The sequence below is a fragment of the Gavialis gangeticus genome, unplaced genomic scaffold (genome assembly GCF_001723915.1).
Source record: "Gavialis gangeticus isolate Ggan-Ray unplaced genomic scaffold, GavGan_comp1, whole genome shotgun sequence".
NCBI lineage: Eukaryota > Metazoa > Chordata > Crocodylia > Gavialidae > Gavialis > Gavialis gangeticus.
The window spans coordinates 2,468,753-2,482,114 of record NW_017729000.1 but is presented as its reverse complement, the minus strand read 5'-3'; the positions used below and the strand labels follow the sequence as shown (position 1 = coordinate 2,482,114).

At 49.2% G+C, this 13,362-nt stretch overlaps 1 protein-coding gene across 2 annotated transcripts in view; it reads left to right on the top strand.

Moving 5' to 3' along the window:
• The window catches only part of ITK (IL2 inducible T-cell kinase), a 42,300-nt gene extending 31,810 nt beyond the window's left edge, over positions 1-10,490 (top strand). The window contains exons 11-17 of one of the 2 annotated variants that reach the window (XM_019506083.1): positions 1,742-1,804; positions 2,369-2,540; positions 3,235-3,451; positions 5,380-5,444; positions 5,537-5,655; positions 8,996-9,153; positions 9,763-10,490. In XM_019506083.1, coding sequence (XP_019361628.1) covers positions 1,742-1,804; positions 2,369-2,540; positions 3,235-3,451; positions 5,380-5,444; positions 5,537-5,655; positions 8,996-9,153; positions 9,763-9,834 — 866 coding nt within the window. In that variant the 3' untranslated portion in view covers positions 9,835-10,490. Of the gene's footprint in view, positions 1-1,741; positions 1,817-2,368; positions 2,541-3,234; positions 3,452-5,379; positions 5,445-5,536; positions 5,656-8,995; positions 9,154-9,762 lie in introns of both variants that reach the window. The other variant, XM_019506081.1, reaches the window with a different exon arrangement.
• The last annotated feature ends 2,872 nt before the right edge of the window (positions 10,491-13,362 follow it).

The following is a 13,362-nucleotide window of genomic DNA, read 5'->3' as shown; positions in this document are numbered from 1 at the left end:
GGGGGGGTGGGGGGGGCTGGAAAAAAATTAAACTGGCTCATTGGAAGAAGCAATCCAATTGGAGACCCCCCCCCCAAGTTATTATTTTCAAAGCTGACAGGGGGACTCTCATCTCAGGGTGGGGGGCTGAGCTCCTCCATAATTTTCACCCTGGTAATAATCATTAAAACACCCCAGCATTATATGTTGCTACCACCACACTATCCCCTCTCACAGCCTCCATGACAATGTAGAGCTGTTTTTCTTTTTCTCCCTTTCCCATTTCCCCTTTCCATTTTTTCTCTCTCTGAAGTCCCCTCTAGAAGTTCGTCTCATCCCCTCCCCCTGGTACCCTCATTTGACAAATGATGATTTATCAAGCATACGGCACCATTTGTGTGTGAGAGCTGCCCTTTCAGGATGTGCTGTGACATGCTTTTGCAGCAGGTATTAAACATTAGATAAGGAGGACTTATCATTTTTGGTGCTCCTGTGTGGTGACTGAGCAGAAACGAAGTTAATGGCTGACGTCATTCGGTATCAACTTCCTCTGAGCCGACAGGAAGTCACCGCCCTGGGCCTGAGCAGGATGTAACCACATGGGCTTAGTTATCACAGCAATGCACCAGTGCCGCCTCGTGGTCTTTTGCACTGTCTCTCTCAAGTGGGGCCACATGTAGGATCAGAAATCCCGGGGTTAGGAATGAAGCCCAGCAGGGTCACTCTGCCTGCTTTCTGCCTGATCACTCATTATACATACCTCGTTTTCTACTAATGTCTTACAAAAACTCCTGTCTCACCTAACTACCGTGAAGTCCACTGGATACTTCTTGAGGCTCTTGTTTTCATGGATGCTCTTGTTAATTAGATAATTTCCCTGTGTCCTCAGTGACAGATAAAATCCAAAACCTTCCAAGTTTTGCCATAGTAGAACATCATATACATGTTCAAGGATTCAACCAATGTTGCCAAAGATACAATAACTAATCATACAATCATAAAAGATAAGGGTGGAAGGGACCTCAGAAGGTCATATCCAGTCCAACGCCCTGCTCAAAGCAGGACCAGCCTCAACTACATCATCCCAGACAAGGCTTTGTCTACTCAGGTCTTACAACCCTCCAAGGATGGAGACTCCACCACCTCTCTGGGTAACCTGCTCCAGTGCTTCACCACCCTCCTAGTGAGACAGTTTTTCCTAATATCCAACCTCAACTTCCCTTGCTGCAACTTGAGCCCATTGCTCCTTGTTCTGTCAGCTACCACTGAGAACAGTCCAGCTTCATCCTCTTTGCAGCCCCCCTGCAGGGAGCTGAAGGCTGCTATTCAATCCTCCCTTGGTCTCCTTTTTAGACTAAATAAGCCCAGCTTCCTCAGCCTCTCCTCACAAGTCATGCCCCCCAGCCCCCAAACTATTTTCACTGCCCTCCACTGGACTCTCTCCAATGTGTCCACATCCTTTCTGTAGTGGGGGGCCCACAGCTGGACACAGGACTCCAGATGTGTCCTCCCCAATGCTGAATAGAGAGGAAGAATCACTGCCCTTAATCTGCTGGCAACGCTTCTACCCATGCAGCCCAGGATGCCGCCAGACATCCACTCCAATCATATTGCAATGATAGCTCTCCCACAGGCCACTGGACACGTACTTTCATTGGCTTATTTCCCTGGCTCCAAAAAACAGGTGCTGCGACAGCAGTCTGCCACTGCCACTTTTTCATCACTGGCTATAACTTTGACCCCTCTTTTCCCCACAATCCAGGTCTTGTCACTCGCCTGAGGTATCCGGTTTGTTCCTGGAGAGAAAAGGCCCCTATCACTGCAGGTTTGAGCTATGGTACGTGCTTATTCATTCACTGACTCCTGAGATAGCATGTTCATCCCACAGTAAGGAGCTTCACTCTGTGGGCCTGAATCTCGAGACAAAAACAAGTCAATACTGAGTTTTAAAGCGAATACTACATGAGGCCTTTTGTGTGCCCAAAGGACCCATGGTGCTGATGTTGCTGAGAGGCAATGGCTGCATGTAGACTTTCTACTGCTGTTTACTGTTTCCTATATAATGGATGATAGTGATGTTAATGGCCATGGCTATTGTAATCCCTAAAGGCTCCAGCCAAGGTCAGAGGTCAACCGTACTAGGGTCTGAGTAAGACACAGTCGCTGCCCTGCAGATTTTACACTCTAATTACGCTGTAATTAATGCAGAGAAACATACGCTTGTATAAGCAACAACTTACTTCAGTTTAGTCAACTTGTCCAAGTTCACACAAAAGGTTAGAGATAGAGACGTAACTCGGTGCTGGATCTAAATCCAAGCTCTGGTCTCAGCCGGAAGACCTGCCTAGGTACAGCTCTTTACTTCTCTTTCTCATCTTCCTATCCACAGGAAAATGGGTCATAAATCCTTATGAGCTCACATTCATCCAGGAGATCGGCAGTGGCCAGTTTGGGGTGGTCCATCTTGGCTACTGGATTGAGAAGACTAAAGTAGCCATCAAGACCATTCGCGAAGGAGCAATGTCCGAAGAGGACTTCATTGAGGAGGCACAGGTCACAATGTACGTAGGCTGGTATATTCTGGTGTGTTCCCACTCTGGCTTAGAAAAAAAATAAAAGCGCCCAGGGTTCACCTTGATGGACAGGAAATCTTTATGGCAGTTGTTAAATAAACCATGCTTCACATGTTGGCTTGCTGGTTAGAAAAATATAAAGTTGTCAGCTCAGGCAGTTCCTGGAGATGGGAATTCAAATGCTAATATGAATTCCAGTACCTCAAATGCTCTTCCAGCTCCTTGCTTCTCTATAATATTTTAAAGGGGGAAAAGAAGCTTTTAGCAAGGCCTTTCACTGGGTTTGGCTCCTTCCTGGATGGTGGCATAGACAAACCCTGCAAGACCTTTGTGCTGCCCTTTTTAACATACCAAATCTTGGAGATACCGTGATTCAGGGCCTGAGTTTGATCCCCGGTACAGCGGCATGACTCAAAAATAGCTCCATTGAAGCCATCGCTGCTGCATCAGTTGCGGCAAACTAGCATGAAGTTGGACCCAGCCCATAAACTTCCTCTGTTGTGCTTTCCTGCTTGGCTCTCGTCTCCAGCAAGAGATGCCAAAGGCCAGCAGAGGAGGGAGGCAGTGGTGCTGACAAAGGCTGCGATTGTGTATTGTCTGGGCCATGTTTGCGTGACACTTTCTCCAAGGACAGCAAAGGATAATGTTGGTCTCCACTCCTCTGCCCCCACCTCTCCTGCAGGAAACTGTCTCATCCCAAGCTGGTGCAGCTGTTCGGGGTGTGCATGGAGCAGGCCCCCATGTGCCTGGTGTTCGAGTTCATGGAGCACGGCAGTCTATCCGATTACCTCCGGACCCAGCGAGGCAGCTTCTCCAAGGAGACTCTCCTGGGCATGTGCCAAGACGTGTGTGAAGGGATGGCTTATCTGGAGGAGAACCATGTCATTCACAGGGACCTGGTATGTCTACAAAGCCTCTTGTTCTCTGGGCCAGCCAGGGCTTGCTCAGTCCTTGGGCTTTCCCCTTTCCCACACATCTAATGAAAGAGCAGCTGCTGCTGGACAACACCCTCCCATCACGGCTGGCGGCGATGACTGTGAGGCCATTCATGCCTCAGATCTGTGAAGATGCCAGAGGTGCCCTCCAGCCTAAGCTGGCTGTGCACACTCACACTTCTGCGATCGTCCCTTACACTGCCCCATGGTGCCCACAGCCAAATGCAGCTTCCTGCTGCGTAAAATCACTTAGTTTCCACAGGGTTGCATGCTGCTGTTGCACGTTCCAGCAGGGACTTTTTGATGAAGATTTTCATCATAGAAAATTCAGCTTGGAAGGGACCTCAGGAGTCACATCTAGTCCAACCCCCTGCTCCAAGCAGGACCAGCCCCAACTTCATCCTCCCAGCCAAGGCTTTGTTTAGCTGGACCTTAAAAAAAAACGGTGGCAGAATGACCCTGACGGCTGCTGATTTCAGAGGACTGGATTATTCTTGGTCTGTGGGTGCACTCTAGGCTTTTTCTGCATCCTTCATGGATGGGAAAAGGCAAGGAATGAGCAGCTTACAGGTCCCACTTCCCCCATGGATGTGCTCCACAAGAAGACAAACACGGGGAAATCAAAGCAATGGGGAAGGGGAGGGTTTCCATATTCTGGCCCCCTCTCACCATGCTTTCACTCCACGTGGCTCAGCCGGGCACCCCTCACCAAATATCACCTGCCTCCAGCCAGGGTGTCCAACCTTTTTGAATGTGGGGCCGGATCACGCACTTTTTATAGCCCAGCAGGCCGGCGAGCCATATTCAAAGACCTCACAGGAAGTGGCATCACATCAGGAAGTGATGTCACGTGACCTTTGACACCCAGGAAGTTGCAGGAAGTGACAATGATGTCACTGGTTTCAGCTGGGGGCTGGCAGCTCCCACCAGCCCAGCTGCAGGGGCCCGTGCTGAGCAGCGCTGTCGCCGCAGGGGCCCCGACTGGACAGGGGACCCCGGGGAGCCCTCGTTCTTCAGTGATTCACCCAAAGGCAGAGAGAGGCCCTCGCCTCGTGTCTTCATTCCTGCAGCCTGTAGTATCGGTCCGGCACGTTCGGTTTATCTCCTGATTAAAGAAGATGCCGGCTCCAAATTCGAACCAACTGCCTGTCTCCTCCTCCTCACCAAGGACGCTTCCTTCTTCCCTTTCCCAGCCCCCGTCTAAGTACCCAGTCCCCAAGGGCCAAGAGAGGAGCAGGGAGGGAGCAGAGCAGGCAGGTGGGGGTGTCCGTTTAGTTAGTGCCTCCTCCACCTCTTCCATTCCCTGTGGGCCGTGTGTCCTCTCCTGCTGCTCCCATCTCCCCATTCCCCACAGGCAGGGAGAGGATCTCTCCTTTCATGTAATCCTAGCCCTTCCTCTGCCTGTTCCTGGCCCTGGCCTGCTGTTCTTTCCCCAGCACTACTGCCTCCTTCCCTCAGATTCAGGGCATCTCCCCAACAGCTCCCTGCCCCTTGATGCTGCCTTGTTTCCAGCCCCACGCCTGCTTGCCCTTCTGCCCCATCTCTGCTGTTGAGAGAGGGGCAGTACCAACAGGGGCGAAATGCAGAAGGGGAGGGAGGTATGGGAGGAGGGGGCTGAAGTGACATCCATAAGTTCCCGTGCGGAGCTGGGGGCGCCTCGGGGCCGGGACTGCAGGGTGCGCGGTTGCCAGAGCCAGACTGGGCGGGAGGCAGGAGGAGCCCAGCCCAGAGGGGATAAAAGGCACCTCAGGCCAGATAAAATGGCTTGGCGGGCCACATGGCAGCCCACGGGTCGTATGCTGGACAAGCCTGGCCTACAAGAAGAGCGGGCGATGTGTGAGTAGGCTCAGGCCATCACTGTTAATTGTCTTCCTTCTCTCCCTCCCTCGCAGGCAGCTCGAAATTGCTTGGTAGGAGAATCCCAAGTGGTCAAAGTGTCGGATTTTGGGATGTCAAGGTGAGGCTGCTCAGGGGACGTACGTGTCGTGTGGCATGGGAGCCCCAAATGGCCTGCCGCACTGAGCATGTTTCCTTGCTTGCCTTCTCCAGGTACGTCCTCGATGACCAGTACACCAGCTCCACCGGCACCAAATTTCCCGTCAAGTGGTCTGCCCCAGAAGTCTTCTCCTACTCCAACTACAGCACCAAGTCTGACGTGTGGTCGTTTGGTAAGACCCTCCTATCAGGATGGGGGAAATGCAGGATGCTTCGGCTCAGATAAAACCCTCCCGGGCTCAGTCCCATGGCATATTGCTCATGGGGTTTCATGGGTTTTTGCTTGGAGAAGAGCTCACAGATAGGCAACTTAATCTGCAGAGCCATGGGAAAGTACCAGCAAACTCCACTGGCGTGGTGAGATGCTGTGGACACAGCACCTCTGATTGCTGTAGCAAGGCCTCATGCAGCTTTGCGGCCACGTCTCTACCTCGGGAGGCACAGACAGCAATGGGAGCAGCATCCAAGAACAGGGCAGCAATGCCTGACCAGGGTACCTGAGGGGAGGAAGGCAAGAAGCTGAGGCAGCCCTGATATTGCCATTCAGAGCTCACTGCCCCATTGCTGACTCCACTGATCTGGGGTTCCTCTAAAATGTCATTTCTCCTTTCACATTTGTTTCTCACCAGGTTTCCCATAATGCTGCATGACCCATATTTGCTCCTTCTTCTCCCATCTGCACCCTCACACATTGGAAAGCAGCTGTAGTTTCCCCCCCAGTGAAACAACAGCAATGGCCCCAGACATAACAGAGCTCATCCCCTGGCCTGTTGCTCTTGCCTATGAAAGAGTGTGGTGGACACCCAGCCAGCTGTGTTGTTGCAGCACGGCTGAATGAATCAATGCAATGTGCTGTGCGTGGCCGGCTGTCAGTGCGCTGACTCACAGCACGAAGTGCTGGGCCTAATACTATTTTGTCATATCAGTTTAAAATGTCCTGATAGGTACTTTGAAGCCTGTTAGCTTAGGCACCTTGATGAGGGATGTATTGCAACTCCAAAGGCAGTTGGTATCTGTATTTTTTAGACTCCTCTGAAAAGCCAAGGCTGAGATTCTCCAGCCAGTGCTGCGAGTGTCCTGTTAGCATTCAGCAAATACACAGAAAAGAAGAACAATTGACAATGGAATTGGCCACAGTGCCCTACAGCATCCTGGCCATAGTCTAGCGGCAACATGCAAAGAAATGGGCTCTGAAGGAAGAGCGTAGCTATATTTAGTCTGCAGAAGAGAAGACTGAGTGGGATTTAATAGCAGCCTTCGACTCCCTGCAGGAGGGTTGCAAAGAGGATGGAGCTGAACTGTTCTCAGTGAGGGAGATGACAGGACAAGGAGCAATGGGCTCAAGCTGCAGCAAGGAAAGCTGAGGTTGGATATTAGGAAAAACTGTCTCACTAGGAGGGTGGTGAAGCACGGAACAGGTTACCCAGAAAGGTGGTGGAGTCTCCATTCTTGGAGGTGTTTAAGACCTGGGTAGACAAAGCCTTGTCTGGGATGATGTAGTTGAGGCTGGTCCTGCTTTGAGCAGGGGTTGGACTGGATGTGACCTCCTGAGGCCCCTTCCACCCTCATTTTCCATGAGTCTATGATTTCTACTTCACAGCTGAGAAATTAGTATGACATCATTTTCCATCTAATATTATCTGTTTCATGGCTGTATTTGCTCTTCAAAACTGTACATCACCTTTCATTATCTGCACCATATTGTACAGCCCAGTCGAGTAGTGTTGACTTAGTCTTGTTTCAGGACAGAACGAGATGTTTTATGGGGCTTGTTTGCATTGCTCAGCTCTCCTCTGTGAAATCTGCAGACGACAGCGTTGTGCATCCGTCTGACTTATTATCCCTGCCTACAGTGGGGTTTGCATAGGAGGATTACTTCTGCACTGTCATGGCATCATGACTCTGGGAGTCTTCCTGCTCTGCTATGCTGCGGCCCATTTGTCTGCTCTGCTCAGATTAAAATCATCCTGCTGTGACCAGGCTGAGAAAAAACTGGTTGTGGGAACTGGCTTCCCAGCCCTAGGAATCTGCATATCATGGGAGTTGAAAGATTTAGTTTATTCTGCAATAAAGCCAATGTTACAGGCCAGGACCAGCATCCCAGATGCTTTAGAATGGTTTAGATACCAATGACCTTCGGCCTATGTAAGAACTGGCAGCTGGGAACTAAACTTTGTTTAGCAGAATTTAATGTGTAATGACATGCATTTGTTTCAGGGCCTATCGCCATCCCTCCCACAAATAACTTCCTTGGCAGGGTAAAGTGGAACTCACACATGTATTGCCAAAATAACCATATCAGGTGACTAAATCTTTCAAACCTACCAAGAATCAAACCACATTTTTCATTATGTTTGCTCTCCCATCTGGTAGCCAACTGCTGCAGATGCTGTAGTCAGATATCAATGCTTTTCTCTCTTCTGGGCCGCTGCAGCCCTGGGCTTGCTTATTCTTGTGTCTTTCTCCAGGTATGACAAGACAGTGCATTGCCAGGGATCATTTCTGCTATTCAGTCAGTCACAAAGCTGCACTGAATATATGGTGCACCTTAAATATAGCAATAACGTTTCTCCCTTCTTCCCAGTCTTTTGCAATATTTGTACAATCAGTCCGTTTTAATCCCATCCACTCTTTGATGTTGGTGGTTCAACTTGTCCTAGGTCTTCCTCTTCTTCGTCCATGCACAGCACCCTGCGGGATAGTGTTGGCAAAGGTGCTGGGCCTTCTTGCTACGTGTCCAAACCACTGAATCTTTCTTCTTATGATTTCAAGTAAGGGGTCATATTTGCTGACTTTGTGTCTGATTGCATCTTACGCAGATTCGTTTGTTCTGTGTGCAGTGTAGGGCATGTGTAGAAGTCTTTTGAAGGACCGTGTTTCAAAGGTCTCAATTCACTTTTCCAGTACCTCTGTGAGGTCCAGGTCTCGTAGCCATAGAGAATTGTTGAAATGACAACAACATGTATTAGGTAGACTTTCATTGTCATTGTGATGTTGCTACTACTCCAGATTTTCTTCAGCTTTGCTAGTTGTCCAATGGCTATTCTTGTTTTCACTTCTTTTTCTGATGTTGTGAAACTTTGAATACTTGGAACAACCTGGTTGCTCCAAGTATTCGAAGTGTGTTACTTTTTCTAGCTTCTCATTACCAATGTTGACTGATGCATCTGCTGTTCCAGTGATCTTTAATACTCTGGACAGGAATCCCAGTAAATTAGTGTGGTGCTTATGAAGAGGCAAAATGTGTACGGTGATCCCTTCAAAAGTCCATTGCTGTTTCTCATGACTTCACTGCAGTTCAACACAAGCTGCTGGTAGACAGTTCCCATAGCAGAGACTAATAATAGGGTGGCTAACCAGCCCGGGCCACATCAAATCTTATGCCTTTGGAGGGAGTGAGATATGCAAAGAAAACACAGAGGATCTGGGGGTTGGGGAAAGGATGCCAGACATTTGCTATGAGGGAATTCATGGCTGCTATTAATTGCTCCTCCTGCTTCCCCTTGGTTTCAGGAGTGCTCATGTGGGAGGTCTTCAGCGAAGGCAAAATCCCTTACGAGAACCGGAGCAATGGGGAGGTGGTGGAGGAAATCAATGCTGGGTTCCGGCTATACAAGCCCAAGCTGGCTTCCAAGGCCATTTATGAGCTGATGAATTGCTGCTGGAAGATGGTGAGTGCTGCAGTGAGCATACCTTAGTTTGTACCAGCCAGCCAATATTCTCCCTTTTTCCTTCGTCTTCCCCAGGAAGAGAGCTGTGCTGCTAGCCTAAGTTCACTCTTACCGGGTAGCACCCAAGGAACCAGGCGGTCTGGAATTTTCACATGGGTCAGGGGGTTGAGTTATGACTTAAGTCTTCCCTGTAGCCTTTAATATGACTTGCAAACCCATGAGGAGTCTCCCAATGGCCTCATCTTTCCTGGGATTTTTACTTGCTTTGACTATTTTGTATTAGGCACTTGCCCTTTCTCCCAGCAAAGCTGCATCCCAAAGGAGCTGAATCCCAGTGCAGAGAGAGGATGTCACAGCCGGTGGTTTCTGAGAAAGTCAGCCATTTTGGGGTCAAACCTGTGGTCAGCAGAAAAGAGATGCTAGCACTGGCTTCCTACAACAGCTTTGCTCCCACTTTTGCTTTCTTTTTTCCACTGTGAGAGATGATTTCATTTTCATGAGCCCTCCCTTAACATTTTTGCTAGCTGGCCAGTCATGAGGATTTTGGTCTCATCCCTGCCGTGCTTTGCAAGACAGAGTTTAATGCTGTTTCTTTCTTTCCCATTGCAGAAGAAAGAAGACCGGCCTCGCTTCTCCACCCTGCTCTACCAACTGAATGAAATCTCTGAACTCGACCTGTGATCAGGGCACTGGCCCATTGAATGGGGCTGACCAAGAAACCTGAGAGTGCAGACTACAAAGTTTTCCCTTCATAAAGCATTAGCACAAGCCCTCCCACCAGAAGCATTGATGACAGACAGGGGAGGCAGGCATCTGTACTTCTAGCCAAGCCAGCCATCTTCAAGAGCTCAGGGTTGCGAAGACAAATGCAATTGCTTGGGTTGGGGGAGCATATGCTTACGGATCTCACAAACAGGCCCAGCTAAATAGCGGAGATCCTATAGAGACAGCTTATCTGCTCAGTTTTTCACAAAGACAACAACTACGGGTGCATGTTCTCAGACATAAGGTATCTGGCTACAACCCTGGAAACTCTCTAATGAAAGGAAACCTTTCACTAGCCCTGTCAAGTCTCCCTGCATTGAGAAGCATTCAGGTTCTTCCATATTCACCATAAGTCACAGCCAGTCTGGAGCTTCATCTTCTCGAAAGGGAGAAATGGATGGTCTGAAATGAGATCTAGATGAAGGGACAGGAGTCCTGGCTAGGTGTAACTATTAAGACTGTTTTGCCTTCTCTTAGCATAATTTCCTCTGAAGTGTAGCAAGAAACCCTTTTGTCTCCCCCCACCCCCTCTAATGTGAACTCCTCCATATGGCAAAAGCCCCTCTTTTAGTATCTGCCCCTTTTGGGGATGTTTTCTCTTTTCTGCCTTTTCTTCCTTCCTCTCTCTTTTTCTTTTATTATATTATTATTATTTTTATATAAGGTGTACTTGTAGTGAAAATAAAGCTTGTAGATGCTTTCACAAATGTGCTTTAAGTTTAAAAGTAAGTTGTACCATGTAACAATGTTAGCAAGAGCAGGAATCTCTGTATGGTGCAGGTCCCTGAATGAATGGTGGTTGATTGTGTAACACAGTAGCTAGTCTGGATAAGCATGTTAATGTGTGGCAATTAACACCTAAAAATCAGAGACCAAGGAGAAGAAAGAATTGATACAGAGCCAGGAATTCCCAGAAACTTCATTGTTAAAGGTACAGAAGCCCCCTTTTGAACTAATCAACACTGGAAACAGACCCTTGGGGCTGAAATACTCCCCGATCAACCACTTCCAGAGGTCTATTCATCATAGCAGTGAATCAATCAAAATTCATCAACAGACTCCTGAGACTGCACGTACCTGTGGATGTGACCCCTGGAGCTGACAGCTGCCATCCACCAGCTACCAAAAGGGATGTCCCTTGAGGTCAACGACCCCTGGATTGGGTAAACCGGAGAACTGGGGAGTCACCAAAATCTGCCACAGAGGGATAAAAGACAGCAAAGAATGACCCCCAATGGTGCCCTGTTTGACCTGACCAGCACCCTGCCTGTCCGGCCAGAAGGACCAGCCAGCGACCCCCTTCTGAAGCAACATCGCACTGAAAGAAGCCTCGACTGGCCATCAACGGGGACTCCAGTGCTTGGGGATAGGTATATCTTGACACCAGTGCTTAGTGTTCAGAGCTAGCTACTGTGAGTGTGTGTGTGTGTGTGTGTGTGTGTGTGTGTGTGTGTATGTGTGTGAGGGGATCAGCACCAAGATTTATGGTCTGACTTTTGCATCCGTCTAATAAACTAGAATTTTATGATGATCCTGTGAGTTGGTGCTTTGTAGCCAACATTATCTGGTGGCGAACGCAGGCAAAATTCTGGGATTACTGATGGATTGTGGTGATTGGGGATTGGTAATTGTGGAGACAGTGTCTCCTGATACAGCCCACATCCGCAGAGGAGTGGGCATTGGGTTATAGTCACCCAAGGGGGGGGGGTTTGGTTATATGCCCAATCTGCAGGGCAGGGCAGGGCAGGACTCAGGATTTAGAAACAGACAGAGCCCACGTTTGACTTGCTCAAAAGACTGATTGGCAGGCAATTTGGGAATGGATTCAAAGATATCCATCCTCACTATGCATTCGACATGTGAAGGGTCATCAGAAGGCTGACTGACCCCTTAGAAGCCAAAATGAACCAATTAGCAGATGCCGCAGCAAAGAAAGGGGCACGGGAGGATATCTCAGCAATACAAACCTAGTCCTCAAGCCACCAAAATTGGAAAATTCAGGAGGAGTATGCTGTTCATCAGGGAACTGGGGGGGTTAGATGGGTGCCACCCCTGGATTGCAGAGGGGAAATTATTAGTGCCTGTCATAGTCTCCGACATGAAGCACCTGAAGCCACTACAGCCAGGGTGCAGGAGATCTCTTACTGGCTAGGGATGTCTAAAGATGTGAAGGAGTGGGTGCAGAACTGCTTACGCTGTGCAGGGAGGGAGCAAAACCAAAGGACATGGGGCTACTTCTCCACCAGAAGATAGTGGGCCCGTGGCAATGAATCCAAGTGGATTACATGGGCAAGCTTCCCCGCACAGCCAGGGGAAACCAGTTTCTGCTGGTGATCACAGATTCCTTCAGGGGATGGGTCGAGGCATGCCCCGTGCCCTCCCACACTGCTGAAGCTGCAGCAAAAAAGCTGTGGACAGAAGTAAACTGCAGGTTTGGGGCCCCTAAAATGATTGACTCAGACCGAGGTCCCCGTTTCACCGGAGCTGTTGTCAAATGGCTGCTGCAAGCCTTAGGCATCAGGCTGCAGTGGCACATCCCTCACCACCCTCAAGCATCTGGGCAGGTAGAGTGGATGACTAGGACAATTAAGAAGTCATTAAGGAAGGTGGTAAATCAAACAGGTGCAGACTGGGATCTTAAACTTCCTTTGACCTTAGCTGCTCTCCGGAGCCGGAACCGCTTGGGAACCAGCCTCCAGCCCTATCAGATCCTATTTGGCAAACGGATGGCTCTAAAACCCACTGGACTTATCCCATACCCAGACAGCCTGGACAACCCACAGAAATTATTGAAAGGGTAAAAGAGCTCCCATATCGTTTGAAGCAGCAGGAGCTGCAGATTAATGAGGCTATTCAGCAAGCTCGGCTGCGGATGGAGAAGCAGCTCAAAGAGCTTCCTAGGCTATGGGAAATTGGACAGTTGGTCATGTATCTTAGACTCACCCCAAAGACACATGTCCTAGAGTCCAAGTGGGTTGGACCCTTCACTAGCATTAATCACTTGAGCCCAACTGTGGTCCAAATGGATAAAGGAGAATCTGGGAAATGGGTGCATGTGTCACAACTGAAACTGTTCAATTCTGAAGCTAGCTTTGTCCTAATAGCATACTTCCCTTCATCATGAGAAGAACATTTTTGAGAAGTGAAGGAGTAAAACCACCTGAACTTTGAGGAACAGAGTAAACAGTCTCTTAACCCTGCCGGCCGCCCTTCTGGGCTAGCAGGAAGGAACGGCTCTGCGCCGCTGGAAAATATGCATTGGGTGCGCTGATCCCAATGTTGAGGCAGGGAAAGGCCAGAGAAGTCCTTGACTTATGACAGCCACCCTCTTATAGGTAGTCACCCCGCTGGTCTACAAAGACTTGCATTAAAGCAGGCACGCACCTCGAACTAATTTACCTGACCCCTTTCCCCTACCCCCCGGAGCCAATTCGGTTCATTTTT